At 46.0% G+C, this 19,358-nt stretch overlaps 1 protein-coding gene across 1 annotated transcript in view; it reads left to right on the top strand.

The window, feature by feature from the left end:
• The window catches only part of gli2a (GLI family zinc finger 2a), an 85,981-nt gene extending 66,948 nt beyond the window's left edge, over positions 1–19,033 (top strand). Inside the window, exons 6-14 of the mRNA XM_073473874.1 lie at positions 6,414–6,615; positions 6,705–6,903; positions 8,785–8,895; positions 10,135–10,275; positions 13,035–13,184; positions 14,457–14,621; positions 14,893–15,174; positions 16,237–16,603; positions 16,725–19,033. Of these exons, the coding sequence (XP_073329975.1) occupies positions 6,414–6,615; positions 6,705–6,903; positions 8,785–8,895; positions 10,135–10,275; positions 13,035–13,184; positions 14,457–14,621; positions 14,893–15,174; positions 16,237–16,603; positions 16,725–19,033 (3,926 nt within the window). The remainder of the gene's footprint in view (positions 1–6,413; positions 6,616–6,704; positions 6,904–8,784; positions 8,896–10,134; positions 10,276–13,034; positions 13,185–14,456; positions 14,622–14,892; positions 15,175–16,236; positions 16,604–16,724) is intronic.
• The last annotated feature ends 325 nt before the right edge of the window (positions 19,034–19,358 follow it).

Raw genomic sequence — 19,358 nt, 5'->3', positions numbered from 1 at the left:
ACCTCAATCACTTAGCTAAACACGGCGGTGCTGAAAGGGAAGGGTGAGGAAGGTTAGGGGGCCTCGCAGAAACCTCCCCCTCCTCCCCCTTTTTCTTCCCTACCTCCAACCACCTCAGTGACCGCCGCTGTGCAGCCTTGCCCACACTTGTTTGGCGAGGCTGTTTGCTCAAATAGCCACAACCCCCCCCCGCCCCCCCACCGCCCTGCTTCAACGCAGCATCCACACTTGCTGCCACCATCCCGGCGGCTTTTATTTAGTGTTCTGCCATGCTGGGAGTGATGTGGTCAGGTCTGGGCCACTCTGCCAGTCTGGAGGCTCTTCCATTGCGGCCTCCAGACACAGGGCCCATATTGACCGAGGCGGCCAGCTAATGGTCATCGCGGGCAGCCATCGGCCCGAATCAAAGGCCCCATTTACTGCCAGAGCGTGGGAGGAGGAGCAGCGGTGGAGGTGGCAAATATGCGCTTCATCCCTTGCCGTTAGTTTTGGAAGGCAGCGCAGATAAAATCCATATTAAAAATCAATTTATGCACTAATATTCAGTGGACCCACCACAAAAACTGGGAGCCCTCAGTGAACCCATAGTATGGCTTCTCACCCGCCTCCCCCTCCTTCCCGAGTTTTCCCTCTGGATAAGTGAATTCCAGGGCCGCTGTGAGGACGTGTGCTGGTGGAAAAGTTGTGGACACGAGCGTCAGTGAAGGTTTTTTGACAGGTTTTGCAGGTCTTATCCTTCCACTTATGAATTTTAGGAATTACTGAAAGGCAAGTCAGTCACTTAAATGCAAGAAATTCTGTCCTAAATATGAGGAAGACCACATTTTAAAATGATGTTTGACTGCTCTCGTTTTTCTGTAAAAGATCCGCTGGGTCTTCTGCCGGGTCCTCCTGCCACAGAATCACCACATGACAGTATGATGGACAGGACCGTTAGATAAACAGGCTGTAAAGGCCTCGCTGAAACGCTCAGCTGCTTCTGTAAGTCAGTGTTCGTGTCTCTGGTGTGTTTCACACATTAATCACTGTCCTTATCTGACAGGAGTGACAGGGAGACTGGGAGGAACCGACTGGGCTGAAACAACAAAAATACATTTCGCTCCAAAGACACACTGTTAAACAAATATCAGTTTCAGCAAGTCATTAAATCAATTGTCTTCCAGTTGGTTCAACTCCTGCACGAGCCTAGTTTTTAAGTATTGGAGGACTAATGCCAGAATCAGACAAGACAAATCGTTGTTTTTTTTAGATGGTTTAGAAGTGAAGCCAACCTCAACCATCGTACCACCAATTACAATGAACTTAAACTGGCAATAGAAAGGTTTCTTTTTCCCTTAATGTATCATTATGAAGTGATTGATTGCACAATGTATTTGCAAGAGAATAATGACACCATCGTGGCTATTTTATCTGCGAACAGGCAAGAAATCTCCCAGCAAAGTGACAGCTGACTCGTGACTAACGTTTTTGGTAGTTTCTGCTCTGAGGAAAATGGAAACGGGCTATTCGTCATTCAGCCTCTGTTCTTCAAGAAATAAGCGGGTAGATGCCAAGAAAAATGGTAATAACTGCAAGAAAATCCATGATGATAAGCAACTGGCAACCAACAATTATCGCACAGGAGCAGACATCGCTAAGAGGGCGTCTCTTTTAAACGTCATCGACAAAGAAACATTAATTTGAACATTAATGAAAGACATTAAGGCGGACTTGGCGTTAGCACGGGTACGCCAGCATCACTGTGAGTCACATTATGGTACTTCACATTGGGAGGCATTCAGAGGGCTGTTTGTATATGAGCGAGCAGGTATGTAAGGGCTGGGTGGGCAGTGAAATATCAGAGCTGCATGCGGGAAAACACCGAAGCTCCCACGACAAAAGCAGCGGCCAAAGTAAATGTCTGCCGTCGAGGAGAAAAAGATTTTAGTGTTGATGCAGCGGAGGGAGGGAGCGAGATAGATTTGTGTACTGATGTGGTGGTGAGGACCGAGGGGGGGTTTTTATTTGGGAGGTGGGGAGAACGTTCCCCTCAGACTGCATACACAAACACTTAACTATATGTTGGTTCGTGAGCACATGGGTGGAAGTGTGTGCATAAACACACACTGGCAAACACAACGGCGGCTTTGGGCTGGACACTGGGGGCTCATAGAGGATTCAGCACGAGCCCCCCTCGCTAATAAAATTCACAGTGTTAGTATTAGTGAGATTTAGCAGGGAAAATAAACATTCGCCCACTCCGGCTGGCTGAAGATGTGGAGGCCCCGGGGCCCTGCTGGCCCTGTACAGCGTTAGAGCAGCTCCCGCTCACTTTGCTGTGGCCTAGAGACAAGGTCGGGGTTGACAAGCCAAAGATTATCCACTGAGGCCAACCGCTCTTTGCTGACTGTGTTTTTTTCCCTTCAGATGATGATTTTAAATTTCTTGGAAACCAATTTGAAAAACATAAAAAAAAGCCAGATTCACACCAAAAACAGTAAAGATGTTCACATGAGGCCAGTTTCTTTTTTTCGATAAAGATAATACCGTTGGTATTACAGGAGAAAAGGCCACATACCAATTCTTTTGGCCCCATGTGTTTCGGGTCAGGACGACACTGAGAAGCTCGCTGCATGTGGGGATTAGCACAACCCTCCAATTAAAGTGTTTTCATTTTCCACAAAGCCATTTCAGTTAAAACAGCAACTGGCAAATGCCTAAAATAATCACACGCACACACACACATTCTTCCCTCCCATCCTTTTTAATACTTTTCTTTTTTTCTTCTCTACTGTATCGATGTGCACTGGAGCGCCTGTAATTATGACTCTCTATATAAATCCAGATCCCACAATTACAACCAGCCCACGATGCAGTCCCACGCACACATACACACACATACACACACACACACACACACGGTCACACACACATGCCGCATTACCACATACTGCCGCGCCGCCTCGGCCTGTGCAACATCTGTTTTCTCACTCCCTGCCGGAACCTGCTCACCCTTTCAATTATAACCGCCACCTATAAAACACTCCTTTACCAAGTGGTGAGAGTTTGTGCTTGTGCTTGTGCGTGTGTGTGTGTGTGTGTGTGTGTGTGTGTGTGTGTGTGTGTGTGTGTGTGTGTGTGTGTGTGTGTGTGTGTGTGTGTGTGTGTGTGTGTGAAATCTGTTGTATGTAAAATTAGGTTCGATCGATGACATCCACCAGGCTGAACAGAACTTAGCTTAGCTTCATCGCAGACGTTTCATCTTTGATGCTGCAGGCGTGCAGAATTCCTCTGAGCTGAGGTTGATGTATAGATGGAGGAGGCGGTGTGACGACGGAGGACGGAGGGCGGAGGGCGGAGGGCGGAGGGCGGAGGGCGGAGGGCGGTGTTTTTCGGGCACGGTGCCGAGGAGGGGGTGAGGCAGGCGCCAGGCTACCAGGCCACCAGGTTGCGAGGCCTGTTTCCTGCTTTATAAAAGGGGGAATATTAATACACTTATCTCCCATTAAATCTGTTGGCAGGGCTGCGAGCTCGGCTCACTGCAGAAATAACAAACCCGGGCCGCAGCACTCAAAGAAAACAATTTGACTTGAACTGTAACTCGAAGTATTTTAATTACATGTGAATTTTCCGTCTGCTTTTAAAGGATAAGTTCAGTGTAAAGTGTTACATTACAGTAAATTAAAGGTGTTATTGATTATATTCAGATACTTAATGTGGTATTCACTCTCCTGTCTGTTGTTCCAATCATCTGCCCCCAGCCAACATTGGCGCAGCACAGTATGCCGGGTGCATACCGCAGAATTATTAGGTTTTTTTCCACAAACTTGCAACTACCAAGACTGTTGATCGTTGGCGAAACACAGATATCACATTATTCCAACGGCGTTACACTATCTGCTCACAAACCTCGTTAAAGGCTGAAACCAACGGTCAGAAGTCTCACACAGAGACAGACATTTTAAAATGATTGATTCACAATCATAATAATGTTTTCAAGGACAAGAGATACTTTTATTCTGCATCTTTCTTCTGATCACATGATCTATGTGACCTTTAAGGGGAACTTCTACATAAACATGATGTGTTTTTCAAGTTTTTATAATTAAGGATTTGACGCATTTCAAATTTGTCAATCAGTCTTGTGCAATAAATCCACACTGGAGAAGAAGCCACTTCAACAATAAGTTTGAAAAATCAATAAATATAAGTTGTTTCTTGCTTTTAATAAGTGAAAATTGCAAGTCCAATTAATCCCAGTGAAATGCTACTTTCCAGATGATTGTGTCTTATTTATAATTTATTTATATATTTATAGTACTTTGAGCTTTTTTTGACTAGAAATTATACTGTAATTATATATTTTGCACTGTAGACATTAAACTTGAATTTAATGGAGATTTACATGTAATTTAAATACTTAAAATGACCTTTTTGAGTGTGTGTAGTGACGCCTAACTTATCCGAGTGACATCCTCGTTCATGACGCTCCATGTGTGGAGGACGGCCGGCCTCTCCTCCCTTCTTCCTCCTCCTCCCCTCCCACCTCCCTCCTTTACTTCGTCCTCACTCTTCCGTGTAGTTAACTAAAGATGACACATTTATTTATTAGCCCTAAAGAAGCACATTCCCGAGGAACGTTTGTTGTTTTTGCCAACTCTTTTATTCACGTCTCTATCATCTCCACCAGGCCCCCAACTACTGTCGTCTGAAGTTCCCGGGGGCCTTTTAACTAAGTGCATATGCCTCTGCTTTACGACTCGCCACCTCCAAACATAATAGTTTTGGAAGTAAGGTCCTGGTTTATGGCTGTAGGTCTGGCGCGGTGATTACGGCGGTGCCTGGATTCATTTGGCTCGAGGCGTCGCGAGAGTCGGGGATTGGTTTCATATTGACAGCGGTGGAGGTGACGTGTGGCAAATGTGTGCTTAGGTGAGTCGTGATGGGCCTATTATGAGTTTCCTGCCTCTCACGCCTCCGGTAATGTCCGCTGTAATTACACGTGTGCACAAAGACGCACATGCCGGCGCTGCTCTCTGTCCCGTCACACCGCGAGGCAGCACCTGTTGGACACCGAGCATCCATCTCCGTCTGTGTTGGAGCTGCAGCGTCATACCTTTCGAAATTTAAAAGAAATAAATACACATGAACGATGGACTATCAGTACACGTGGAAAAATAAATAACCTTCTCTTCAAGTTCATGGGAAAGTAGTCTCCTCCATCATTTTCCTGTGTTCTTTTCTATGAGATTAAGAAAATAGTGCCACAACCAGGTCTAGCGGGAGGCCGTGAACTCTACCTCTGTGACTTGTACGTTTTTTTTTTAATGGTATTCTGAGATCAATTTGTTTAAATTGCCTCCATTTAACTTGCCCAAGTACAGCGGTCTGAAAGAGATCGCTATCACGGTAATTACTGAGAATGATTGGGGGGCGATTCATTATGCATAAGAGGATGCGAATGTTAAATAGGGGAGCTGTGTGTGTGTGTGTGTCTGTGTGTGTGTGTGTGTGAGTGTGTGAGTGTGTGAGAGAGAGAGATGCAGGAGATAGAGCGTAGCTTAGCATGGCTGTGACCTCCACGAGAGCGCTCAGGGCTGAATGCTGCCTCTAACATGGTCCAGGCTAACTGCTGGTTTCCATTGAGGCCAGGAAGAGATTTAATGGAAGTGCGAGGAATTTGTTCGCAAGCAGTTACTGCCATTGAAGTAGCAGAGTGCCGAGTAGGGTTGGGTAACGTACCAAACTTGTTACTTTTAAGGCCACCGACCAAATTACGGTGGTACTATCAGGTACTGATTTACATTAAATCTATCAAGTCCGGTTTCTGGTACCTGAGAGCGTCTTTAGAGTAACGTCACAGACAAACTTACCAACCTTGATCCCTCAAATATACGGAGCATTTTTTTAAATAAAGTGGAGTACCCAAGGACTGTGTCTCCTACATTGTGGTGACATTTAAATAGTGAAAATAACAAAATAATAAGTCAAATGCAACAGCTTTTCATTTATTTATTCAATTTTTGCCCCTGCCCTGTAGAGTCTGTGCACGCAACAAAGAGACAAAGAGAAAGAGTCACAGTGAGTCAGGTCAACACTCTCTGCAATATTTGTAGTGAAATATATAAAAGCCGACCAAGGCAACACGTCTGACCTGAGGAAACACCTGCTCAAACATAAGATATAATCAAAATCTAAAGAGTGTAGCGTGTTTGACAGCTTAAAAGCCAGGTACCCTGTAGCAGCCACAGCTGGGCTAACGTTAGCATGCCTGCAGCTAGCACTGACAGTTGAAAACTTGACTTTAATGTCAGTAATTAGCTAGCTGGAGAAGTTGTTTTTGGAGATAACTGGGAAATTCCAAGTAACCGTTGGTACCCGACCCTAATGCCGAGATGTCTGACATCGTCTCTATTGTGTCTCTTTGTGTCCAGTCTCACGTTTCTCCAGCCCTCGGCTGACACCTCGACTGAACAGGAAGAGGGCGCTGTCCATCTCCCCGCTGTCAGACGCCAGCATCGACCTGCAGACGATGATCCGCACCTCGCCCAACTCTCTGGTGGCCTACATCAACAACTCCCGCTCCAGCTCGGCCGCCAGCAGCTCGTACGGGCACCTCTCGGTCGGAGGGATCAGGTACTTAAACAAAGCACAAGAAAATGTTGGTTCAAATACAAAACAATCTCCGTTCATATTTTCCCTGAAGTAACTTCTTTCCCTCTCAGCCCCTCGTTCAGCTTCCCTCCTCACATCAACCCCGTGGCGTACCAGCAGCTGTTGTCCCAGCAGAGAGGTCTCAACGCCTTCGGCCACACGCCTCCTCTCATTCAACCGTCGCCGTCCTCCTTCGCTGCTCGCCAACACCCCCTCACTGCTTCAGCCATGTCCACCTCCCACAACAGCTCCAACTCTGAGGCCAACCAGGTAGGATGTGAATGTTACGCTTCAATACTGACAAAACATCTGTATGTATTTGAATACTGAGGCTTTCTTTAAGCAGATTAATTTTCAGATCAGATTTCTGAACAGCTGCAGGGTGCGTAAACCTCAATCATAGCATTATACAAATATGCAAAACTTGACAGTGAGGCAGATAACAGCTAAGTTATATGTTAAAGGGAAATTTTGCCAGTGTTGACATGACAACATGAGGAGAAAATCTTTTGTGTACTGTAAACTACGAGACTGAACTTTCTTTTCAATTAGCTTTTCCATCCAATCTGATATCTTCTGATATTCTTCGGCGGATTACCTTAAAAAACTTGCAAAAGAAGACAGTCAGGGAGTAACTACATCCTTCAGATCTAGAAAAGGTCATTTATTTAGTTAGTTAGTTACATTCAGTCAGCTTACGTTGGCGCTGCACAGATCTAAAAGACGTCTTTGATGACGTTAAAAAGAAATCCAGAGTGACGTCTTTCACTCACTGTTGAAGTGACGTCCTCACAGGGTTCAAAATTAAAGTCCTTACAATGTAAATCTTTTTAACTTCAGTTACAGAGGTAGCTTTTGCTGCATGGAGTAAAATTTGGTCGTCATAAACTTTAATCTTGTCTGTAACGACCCTGTAAGGACGTCACTTGGACATCAGTCGCGAACGCTGAAAAGACGTCTATTCGTCAAAGAACTGATGTCTATTGGATATGTTTATGCTCAGGGGTGGTTATTATGGTGGGGTTTCTTCAGAGGATGAATGTCTAAATGTAGCCTCGATTTACAAGTCGTCGTCTGGAATGAAGTGTTTTTTGTACATTTCCTCAGGTGGGAAATATGCAGGAGGCTCCCTCTCAGTGTCCATCTGTCTTCCTTCCTACTGTCTCCTCGGCCTCTTTATCAGCCCACTGTATACACCACAGCCACTCGTAGTGTAAACTTCCCACTCAGTGAATCACTCCTCGCTCTGCTATCAGCCGCCTCCGGCTCTGTTTCAGCACGTTTTCTACTGACACACACACACACACACACACACACACACACACACACACACTGAGAGTATCCGAGTATCCAGGAGTGTGTATTTGCATCTTTTTAACACACCCCAATTCACACTACACACTCGCTCACACACACACACATACACATTCAGCTTTATTTTCAACAGTGATCAGAACCATATTTCCTTCTTGGTCTTCAGCCAACTTGAATGAATCATCGAGGCCGCCAGAAATGCTGAACTGCACCGTAGCGTCTGGGTGGGATTAAGAGACCCCCCTCCAATCCTGGACCCCCTCCAATGAGCCTCAATTTACACACACATACACAATAATTTATCAGCTGCTTTAGATTTTATATCTTTCCTTTCTTTTTCGCCTCCATTAGCGCTCGAGCGGGGCCTTATGTGTCTGCGTCTCTCTGTCGTCTTCAGAGTCTGTTGGCAGATCAAAGCCCCTCAGCCCCCACAAAACCCCCGACCCCGCCGCCCTCCCCCTCCGTACCGAGGGTAATAACTCCTCTTCTTTCATATTTCTTTTGCGGCTTCGGCGATCATAAGGCAGTCTAAACTGTTTAGTCTCGGCGGCGGGTCCTGGTCTGACGTATGGGCCGTGGTGCCTGGCACAACCAGGACTCCACACAACTGCTATCCAGCCAAAAACAGTTGCGTGCTATCTCTTTGACTCAGTTATCTGATTCCCCGTCCGCCGGTCCGTGTGGCGGCCGTGGAATCTCGTGGTCGTTTGGTCACTGTGAGGATTCATGGAATGATTCACTGAGGGGTAACGCATGAGCTCATGCAGAAAATGATTTCTGCCACAGCAAAACCCTTGTCTTTCTTTAATCTCGTGTCTGTTCGTATCTGTCCCTCAGAACGCCAGTGGAGACCCAGCAGTGAGCAGCACAGTCAACCCGCTGAACACCAAGAGGTCAAAGGTGAAGACGGAGGCGGAGGGTCCGCTGCCCATCTCACCGTCCTCTCAGGTAAAGAATGAAACATTAGATATTAGTTTTCTAAGGCCCTGTTCAGACCTGGTATTAGCATCCATCCCATCAGGCAGAATGGAGTCTGATTTTCTTGTTGTTCACTATCATTTTAATGACATGTTTGGGCTCTCTTAACCTGCAAGATGTCTGTGAACACACTGTCTGTTTCTGAACTTATAACCTCAATATTGCCAGACTCCATTAAAGAAATTGCATAATTTTGAGAGTTGTTGAGCGAGGGGAAACTTTAAAAACTCTGTGAAACAGCTACGACAAATTCTTAATCATTCATGCCTTCTTGTAAATTCGGCATTCAGTGCAAGATGCTTCGTTCCTTGTAAAAAGTTTGTACGGTTGTACCAGTTTGTCTGCTTTCATGTCTCAAGTGTGTCTTACCTGCCAACATGTAGCAGCTGTTTAAACACATTTTTTCAAATAATTTTTACCATTTACACTCAACTGTATGCATGTTTATTGTCAATAAAAATGTTGTCTTCTTTCATAAATTAACAGTAATGAATATAGGCATCTTCTTTGTGGCCCGTGGAGAAAGTCCCCAGACTCCCTTTAAAAATTTTACAATTTTGTGAGTTGTTGAGTTCAGAGAAACTTTATGAAACACTATCTCTGACAAATTCTGAATTATTTGACACTTAGAGGTTGTTCCTTTCTTTGGGTAAAAAACTATCCCGATCAAAAGTAGTCACTCGAGGTGGATTTTGAGATGCATATTAATGATCGCTCAGGATGAATGTAAACACCAGGTCTGAACAAAGCCTAAGTTTCCCTCCCCATTTCAAATCTTTGTTGGGTTCCTTGAAGAAGTTACTTTAGGATCTGCAATGACCTTCAGAAAAATCCTCATCATTCATTCATCCAACCTTTATTTATACACGAGAGGAAAAAATCAACTATTTTGTGCAATGAAGCTATCTCAGTTGGGAAATAGTCCCCATTCATCTGCAGTTTGCTAATTTAGCTCCAATTGATTATTGGTAGTGAATAAATAGCAGCTTTAATCAATGACGAGACGTGTTGTCACGCAGTGCGATCAAGCAACAACTCATTAGGATGAAGAAACAGATAAGATAAGAGAGATGCAAAACAGCACCGAATGCTTCTTTAACATATTGACCACAGATTCAGTTAAAAGATGTTTTTATTCCAGTCGTTTGTACACTTTAGTGGTTCACACACACATCTTCTGATAAAGCGCTGTTCCCCTTTTTCCTCCAGGACCACGGTGGAGGGATCTTGGACCTGAGTGAGGATCTGGATAAAGACGAGTGCAAACAGGAGCCCGAGGCCATATACGAGACCAACTGCCACTGGGAGGGCTGCACCAAGGAGTACGACACCCAGGACCAGCTCGTTCATGTGAGTGATGGACCCAGTACTGAAAATTAATGTGTGCAACGTACACCAGTAACAGGTCGGAGCCAGGCAGACAGCACATACCAGCGCTGATGCTGAAATATTGATTCCTTATATTTGAAAGCGTTTCAATACTCATTTCCTGCAGTAGCAATACTTTCAACCCAGCTGTGGTTTCTCTGTTTCTCTTCTCTATGACAGAAAGTTGACACACATCAGCCTGTCTCACGCTGTGCTTCACACACAGTAGACAAGCCGTGTTATATTTATCTTTTAATAAAAAATCTAAACTTTATGCCCTCGTTATTATGTCAATTTTCCCCTGTGGGTATCGAATATCAATATTTTTCAAGGTATTGTATCGAAGTTCTTGTAAAAACAAAAGTTCACATCGTTTAGTTATCATAGTGATCGTTCCCTTAACACTGGAAGTTTCGCTGTGAAAACACAAACTGTCCCATGTCAAGTTTCGTCTTTCTGTTCTGGACACCGTCTCCATCATTATTGGTTTCCTTTCGCTGTTGTGAAAGTAAATTCCTAACTGCGCCGTCAGAGCCACAGAGAGCTGCATTCTGTTGTGTAAAAAAGTGAAAAGTTCACACAACTCTTCTGCTACTCATTAAATCCTCACTGATTGAGTCTCGTCAGAAAGCTGTCCAGTAACTGATCCTTTCCTGTCGGGGCTGACACGCGCTACGTTAATGAGCCTGCCGGCTCTCGCCAAAACTCAAGCCCAAGCCCCTGCAGCTGTGCCCCCCGTCCCCTCAGTCCCATGACCCCTGACCCATCACCTCTCACTCCTGGCAACACCCCCAACCCCCGAAACCCAGAGGGCCGACCATAAATCCATCGTCATGCCTGAAGCTCTGGAGTTACAGAACCTCGTGCTCGCCCCTCCTCCAGTCCAACTTGCTTTCTTGCTTTCTGTCTCGCTGTCAGTTGTCTCAGAGCGACGGTGGGAGGGGCGTGTGTCACGTCCACATCCTCAGAGACTGATGGCGGTGGTTGCTATAGGCTGCTACGTGTCGGGACCAGAGTTACCTTTATGAACTTTTGCCCCAACTCCAGCTCCCAAGCCACAAGACTCTGTGAGAGCTTGGCAGGATTAGCGAGCAGGCTAGCAGGGGCTCGGCGGTTTTGATCTCGGGTGTGGATGGACAAAGTGCGGCCAACACATTCTCAAATCCTCGCAGGACTGAGGGTTCTTTTTAAAAGTCTCTGCTTTCTATCAACTTCATAAAAAAAACAACCAGTAGTCGCCGTTTTTTTTCCACAAAAACTCCTGACAGCGTCTCCCTGAGCACATCCAGGGTTTCACACAAGGTTCTCTTAATATCAGCAGAAAAAACACACACCTGTGGCTTTTTTCTGGCTTCTGCTTAACCAAAATAATCCAGTTTCAAGAGCCCCCCCAAAAAAAATTATGGACTCGCAGCAGTGTGTAAGCTGAAAATAGAGGCCTCCACTTGTGTCCGTTCCTCCACCTTCACCCAAAATAGATCTCAGCAGAATCGTCGACCACGGAGCTTTTTCGCTGGTGGAGAAGTGGCCACATAAGTGCAGCATTGTGGGCCGGGATGTCCTCAGGAAATGAAGTGGTTCCTCTGGGTGTGTGGCTATTTGCATGTGGTGCACGGGATGAGAGTTTTTCAAGTGTGTCTGTTCGGAAACATTGTGTGTGCGCGTACAGCAAGTGTGTTTGTCGTTGACGGACATTTTTCTTTTTTAGCAGGACGTGATGGATGAAATACTGGAATTATACTAAGACGTATAATTTTGCAGTCTGCACGCATCATTTCATCGAGAAATCTCTCAGATGTCACATTTAGGTTTAGAGCTGCAAAAATTAATCGATTAGTTGTCAACTATTAAATTGAATCGCGTATTTTGATAATCGATTAATCAGATTGTGTATTCTGTGTAAGAAAATAAAGTCAGAATTCTCTTAAAGCCCCATTATGTTCTGTTCTGCCTTAAAATAATATCTTCAAAATCCTTTTGATTTTGACTTGTATTAGGAAAAATGGTTTTCAGGGAGTTTTCAGGCAGGAAGTCTTGGATGTTGTTGGACGATGACATGGACGCTAGATATGGAACCGGTGAAAGCTTAGCTTTGTGTTCGTAAAGGTTTCAACTCTCTAGTTTTCTTAGATAATTTCTTTAGAGGTGAATATTTTCTGGTTTCTTTCCTCCTCCATCACAGTAACAGACATTTGAGGACGTCACAATAGTTTAATTTGTCTGAAACGAGCCGACTAGCTGATAGAAAATGTCAAAGTTTAAGCATCACACAGGAAACTTTGTCCTCTCCCTCCGCTGACATCCTGATCCATCAAAAGTAAAGAGGAAACAAAGATAAATACTCTTCCTGAACACTTTTACTGCGATCTGAGGAAGTTCCTGTTCCTTGAGAAACCGACACACACAGTCACACACACTCGCAAACGCACACAGCCTGAAAAAACAGCCACAGTGCTTTTATAGTTTTTGTCTCCTGTTGACAGATGCATAATAACTGTCAGCCATAATGGATGGGCACCGTCACTCACAATGTGTGTGTGTGTGTGTGGACACATGAAAGAGGGAGAATCTTCTGGTGGGAAAAAGACAAGAATTTGCTGACTCGTTTTTAGTAACACACACACACACACACACACACGAGCTCACACAGACTCACTTGGTGTCTAGTCACCACTTCTGTATCCCCAGACGTACGTTGTGATACGTTGTGATGATTGACCCGGATTGAATTGTCTCTGCAGCACATCAACAACGACCACATCCACGGTGAGAAGAAGGAGTTCGTGTGTCGCTGGGAGGAGTGTTCGCGGGAGCAGAAGCCCTTCAAGGCTCAGTACATGCTGGTGGTCCACATGAGGCGCCACACGGGGGAGAAGCCGCACAAATGCACAGTAAGAAGATTGTACACCTGTGAAACACTGAAGTGAACTGTTGTTGGGGGGACAGATTTAAAAGAGAACGGGCAAAATCAGACGCCAACTGGCTTTTTAGTGAGAGGTCAATCCTACATTTCCCACAATGCAGTAAGGTGAAATAGCAGAGCCCTCGATTGGCTCGTTTAAAAAAGAGCTTTGCTCTGATTGGACTAAACTCTCAGCAAGCTGAAGATAATGTTTGACTACAGTATCAACCTTTTCTTGACGGGACAGCGAGTCTTTCCTTCTATAAATACCTTAAATTTTGTTTATTCAACAGGCATTAACAACTATAATCTCAGATAAATGATTTTTGATAGATGACGAGTCAAGTAGTCTGTGAAACTCCTACTAGATGCCGCTAAATCATGCGATTAAGCTTTAGCTGACTGCTATTAACGACCACTGGAAGAAGAACTTGGATTTTACTCGGCCACGTTAGCAGCGCTCCCACAAATACTGAAGAGAAAACCTCCATGTGATTTTTCTTTGTGCCGAGCGCCAGTGATATTTTCCATGTTGATAAATCTTGGGGGTTTCACTGAAGCCTTCGTTTGCTGTGTGAAGATCAAATCGAAGGCCTGTTTGCTGCGCTTCAAAGCCTGCTCACAGACTCTTGTGAATGCATTAAAACAGATGACTTGTGAGAGAGGGAGAGTAAAGAAAAGCTGATTGACGGCGTGGGTGTGTAATTAAAATCTGCAGACAAGCAGGGGGCCGTGGGTCCTTATTAAGACCACGCTGTATATTCTCCGCACAAATCCCACGTGCATCTTCTCATAACGCTCCCCTTTAGTCTCCTCTTTTAAGGCAGAATCTTCTGACTTCTGTATCCAATTCCTGAGCTCGTCTAATTTGATTCTCTTTTAATTTCAAAGCCAATTACGTTCACAATGACTGCTCAGAAGGAATACCAAATTATAGCTTGTACAGTACAAGTGAATACAAAAGCTAAACACAGACTTCTCTTTGTCTCAACAAAGCAGGCCAGACAAAGAGCTCCACCACACCTCACACTTAGTTTAGATATTTCGCATAATGGCCCTTTTTACCAAAGTGTAGCACTGCTCTGCCTTTGTGTGGCACGCCACAGTAGGTGGGCACGAGTCCAAGAGTAGATTACATTTGAAAACTGAAACACACACAGGTTTTTTTTTTCTCTACCCAGCTGCCGACAAAACAACAGAGCACTGAAGCAGTCGGTCTTACTGTCTGTCCGTCTGTCCGTCTTTTCTTGTGTCTCTGCAGTTTGAGGGCTGCGCCAAAGCTTACTCTCGCCTGGAGAACCTCAAGACCCACCTCAGGTCCCACACCGGGGAGAAGCCGTACGTGTGTGAGCATGAAGGCTGCAACAAGGCCTTCTCCAACGCCTCAGACCGGGCCAAGCACCAGAACCGCACACACTCTAATGAGGTACGTTCACAACACACAAGTTGATCAGCTGACACTCAGTGGGGTTTCAGACATTTGAGCAGTGATGGATTGTAACTAAGTAAATTTTCTTAAGTACTGTACTTAACTTTAAGTACTTTTTTTACTTCCACTTCACCACATTTTGAAGGCAATACATAGTGGTGTAGAAGTATAAAGTAGCAAAAAAAAAAATGGAAATACTACCTCAAAAAATTGTACTTCATGGTAACTTCACTTTGTGTTCATCTGGGCTTTAAATCCCTCTTTGCAGAAACCCTACGTATGTAAGATCCCGGGCTGTACCAAGCGCTACACGGACCCCAGCTCTCTCAGGAAGCATGTCAAGACAGTCCACGGACCCGAAGCCCACGTCACCAAGAAACAGCGAAGCGACGCGCCACCGAGGCTGCAGCCGCCCAAAGGCAACGGGGAGAACGAGGCGAATTCAAAGCTCAGTGCGAGAGGCGTGGACGGCAAGATTGAGGCCAACAGCACCTCTAGAGGAGTGGAGGACTGCCTGCAAGTCAAATCTATCAAGACTGAGAACTCCATGGTGAGTCCCGATCGCTTAAATTACGAACAACCCTTTTTTATAGTTCATAAAAGATTTGTTCGCACTTTCAGAACTTAACATTTCCAGTGCCACCTGTTGAGATATGATGAGAATATAACTGCATGGCTGTGGAAGAGAAGGACACTAATTTTCTTGCTGTTTTCCACTTTACTAACATTGCTCTGAGGTTAAATGTTAACTGCTGGTTCTGCCTGCATCCTTCCTAACCCACCTCTCTGGTTGTTGCCTAAACTTGCTTCTCTCAAGTTAACCTTCCTAATGGACAGACTTCACTGAGGTGAGCACTCAAACTGTCTGTGTCTTCTTGCGACTCAGCATGGGAGATGTGGTGCGATTGTGTCCTCATGTTTCATGCTACATAGTTGAATTCTTGCATGATCTAAAAAGTACATTTTGCATGATCAGGACATGCTTCTTTGTATATGGGATGAACACATACACACTCTACCATTTAACTGGATTTTTCTGCCCGCAAGATCACTGGCAGTCGCCCTCGGCTGTCGGCCGATGATAAAAGTCATTGTCGCATTAATATTCAAAGGCTGGGGCTGTTTTAGCATGTGTGCTGAACAAATAGTGCCAGCATCAAGCTGTGATCAAGACTTTAGTACATTTTCGGCCAGTTTAAATTACTGTCGCCGCTGTGCTGGATTGTTGCTCACAGAACTCATCTATTATCTACTTGTTTTCTTGTTGTAAATAAATCAAACTCATCCATAGTTAATGAGATTATGGAACTATAGGCCTACATTAGTTATTACAAAACACCATCACAATCAGAATTTTTAACTGTGGTAATTATTTCATATTGAAGAATACATAATGGAGTTCTCCGAGTTTGGCATGAGACATTCATTATTTTATTTTATCCATTTCTATTATTAAAAATTTCACTTATTCTTTACACCGTGTTTGCCAGTTTTGCAGAACATTCACTCACTTCTAGAAAACTAAACAATGTACCACTATCATTTATAATAAAGCTTATATAGTTTGATTCATTACATTAACATCAAGTTCCTCCCTGCTGTCCTCCTCCAGACGTATCAGTCGAGTCCTGGCGGCCACTCGTCATGTAGCAGCGAGCCGTCGCCTCTCAGCAGCGCCAACAACAACGACAGTGGGGTAGAGATGGCCATGCACAGCGGGGGCAGCTTCGGGGACCTCAGTGCACAGGATGAGTGCCCCATGGTTGACTCCACTGTTCCCGCTGGGGGACAGCAGGCTGGGATGGGGCTTCAGATGAGGAAAGCCGTGGGCCATGTTGGCGCGGTCACCATCAAGCTGGAGAACATCAAGAAGGAGAGGTTGAAGACAGTGAGGGACTCCTGCCCCTGGGTCAACTCTGCACCACAGCCACTGCAGGGCCAACGCATCAGCATGAAGCTGCCTCCCATACCTGCAGTCGGTAAGTGTGGGGGGTTAAAGAAATGCTTACTGTGTGTTGAGGGTGCAAGATGGTTGATTAATTGTTTTTAACTGTTAATTAGCTGGAGCCATTAAGTAATAATGTCCCTTGCATCTGCCAGGTTCCCTTCTGGAGAGCTCCAACGTGATGAGTAACCCTGTTTCGTACCCTGGCCAACGCATGGGTGACCTGTCCTCATGTGAAGTAACACTGCTGAACCAGCTGAACGAACGCCGTGACAGCACCACCAGCACCCTCAGCTCAGCTTACACAATGAGTCGGCGATCCTCCGGTATTTCACCCTGCTATTCCAGCCGACGCTCCAGTGAGGCGTCCCAGTTTGGCACTAACCGGCACAACAACATCAGTTCTGCTGACTCCTATGACCCGATCTCCACTGATCTGTCTCGCCGCTCCAGTGAGGCCAGCCAGTGCGGCGGTGGTGGCGTCAGTGGAGGAGGTCTCCCAAGCCTCCTTAGTCTGACACCAGCGCAGCATTATAGGCTCAAGGCAAAGTACGCTGCTGCCATTGGTGGGGCTCCACCGACTCCTCTTCCCAATATGGATCGAATGAGCCTGAGGACCCGAATGGCACTCTACAGTGACTCCCAGGAAGGCTCATCGCATCCATTCCACCAGCCACCTTCTGGAGCTGTGCCTCGGCGATGCAGTGATACTGGATATGGCACGCAGAGCATGATGCCCCATGAGGTACCCAACAGCCTCCCTCGCCGTGCCAGTGACCCAGTGCGTCGTCCGACACTGGACCCGCTCTCCTTTCCAAGGGTTCAGCGCTATAACAGCATGAACAGCATGAACCCCATGAATGGTCCATCAGCTGAACGCCACCAGGCACTGGCTATGCAGGGATACACTCGCTCTGATGGCAGCTTGCAACGCTACCCATTTGCCCCCAGACCGCCGAGCATTTCTGAGAATGTAGCCATGGAGAACATGGCAGTAGATGGGATGATGATTGGGGTGGAGCAGAGTGGCGAGGATGATATGGTGCTTCCAGATGATATGGTACAATACCTCAGGTCCCAGAATTCTGGCCCTGCAGGTCACAACTCGGGGCAGGTGGCCTACCATTCCAGCAATCAGACTCAGGGCTACCAGACAGGCATGGCCCCACCAGCATCATTTTATGCTCAGAGAAGGATGGCGATGGTGGATGCCACAATGACTCAGTCAGGTCAGGACATGCAATCGTGCCAGATGGGTCCTGGTGGCTCCCAGCAGCCCTTCTCAGCACCGTCGGAAAACATGAACAAGAACAACATGCCGGTGCAGTGGAATGAGGTGAGCTCTGGGACCGTGGACACCACAACCAAGCTCTCCAAACAACAGCAGCATCCTCTCAGGGGGAACCTAGCTATTGTTCAGCAGAGACACAATTTTGGTTCCTTCCAGGGACATGGTCAGGGCCTTGGCAGCAATCAGCAGGTAGTGCCTATGAGTCAGAATATGTCTATGCAGGGGTATGTGAACCACAACAGCCAGAGGCTGATGAACATCTCTCACCAGCAGCATCAGCAACAGAGGCAATGCAACAATGTGAACTTTAGTGAGCAAATGAGTCCTCAGCAAGGGTTTGGCCAAGAGGCAATCCCAAATTCTCTATCTGGGAGCACTAGCGTTAGACCTACCCGGAACAGTGTGGCAGATCCAGAACTGCAACGTTACAGAGCAAGGACACAGGCTGATGGGTATGCTCATGTGAACCAGGTGGATCTGCAGCAGAATTACAGCGTTGCCTCTCAGCAACAGCAGCACAACATCCATAATGGAGGTAGGGGAATGTTACAGCCCAGGCCTCCCACAGAACCCAAGTCCAATGCAAGACAACACACAGGGTCTAGCATGATGCAACCGAGCCGAATACCCAAGTCGTCCGATTTGAGCCCCAGTCGTGCGACTGACACCTCAGAGGCGAGCCCAAAGAGGCCCAGTGGGTCAGCAGCCCACAACGGCAACTCTGAAAATCCGAACTCTGCTGTGTTCTACACAGCTCAGGTTCACATGTTTGAGCCAACTTCTGCCAACTTTGATGCCCCCATGTCCCCCTGTGCCAGCCAGGCTCCTGCCAGCAACACCACTGCTGCAGCCAACATGGCCTCACCAGGAGTCAACCTGGTCTCCAGCAGTACGGTGGATTCTTCCACTGGTGGATCTGGTGGCACGGAGCATGCCCAGATCGACTTTGACACCATGCTCGATGATGGGGACCACTCCAGCCTCATGTCGGGCACCCTGAGTCCCGGCCTTCTGCAGAGCCTCTCCCAGAGCTCCTCACGTCTCACAACCCCCCGCAACTCCGTCACCCTTGCGTCTGTACCGGCAGGGATTGGCAACATGGCCATCGGTGACATGAACTCTATGCTCACAGCGTTGGCTGAGGAGAGCAAGTTCCTCAACATGATCAGCTGAGAGCAATTGAATACTTCTCATCCATCCAGTCTTAACCATGTCTACATCAGGAATATATGTACTAAACAAGAAAGCACTGATTGAACAATGCAAAACTGGCTTTTTCAAAAAAAATGTCTTCATTGTCCATAGGAATATGCTTATCTTGTAATATTTGCTTCAGATTATAATATGCTACATTAAAAATTTTAATAGTAAGTATAACTAGGATCAAGGACATTTTGTTTTCTATCATTATTTGTTAAAAAGCCATACATTCTACCTGCAAATATATGATAGCCCAGGGTATATAAATCCATCTACAACCAATTGCCATTCAGTATTT

Source organism: Pagrus major, chromosome 9 (assembly GCF_040436345.1).
Source record: "Pagrus major chromosome 9, Pma_NU_1.0".
NCBI classification, from domain to species: domain Eukaryota; kingdom Metazoa; phylum Chordata; class Actinopteri; order Spariformes; family Sparidae; genus Pagrus; species Pagrus major.
This window is presented reverse-complemented; position numbering and strand designations above follow the sequence as displayed.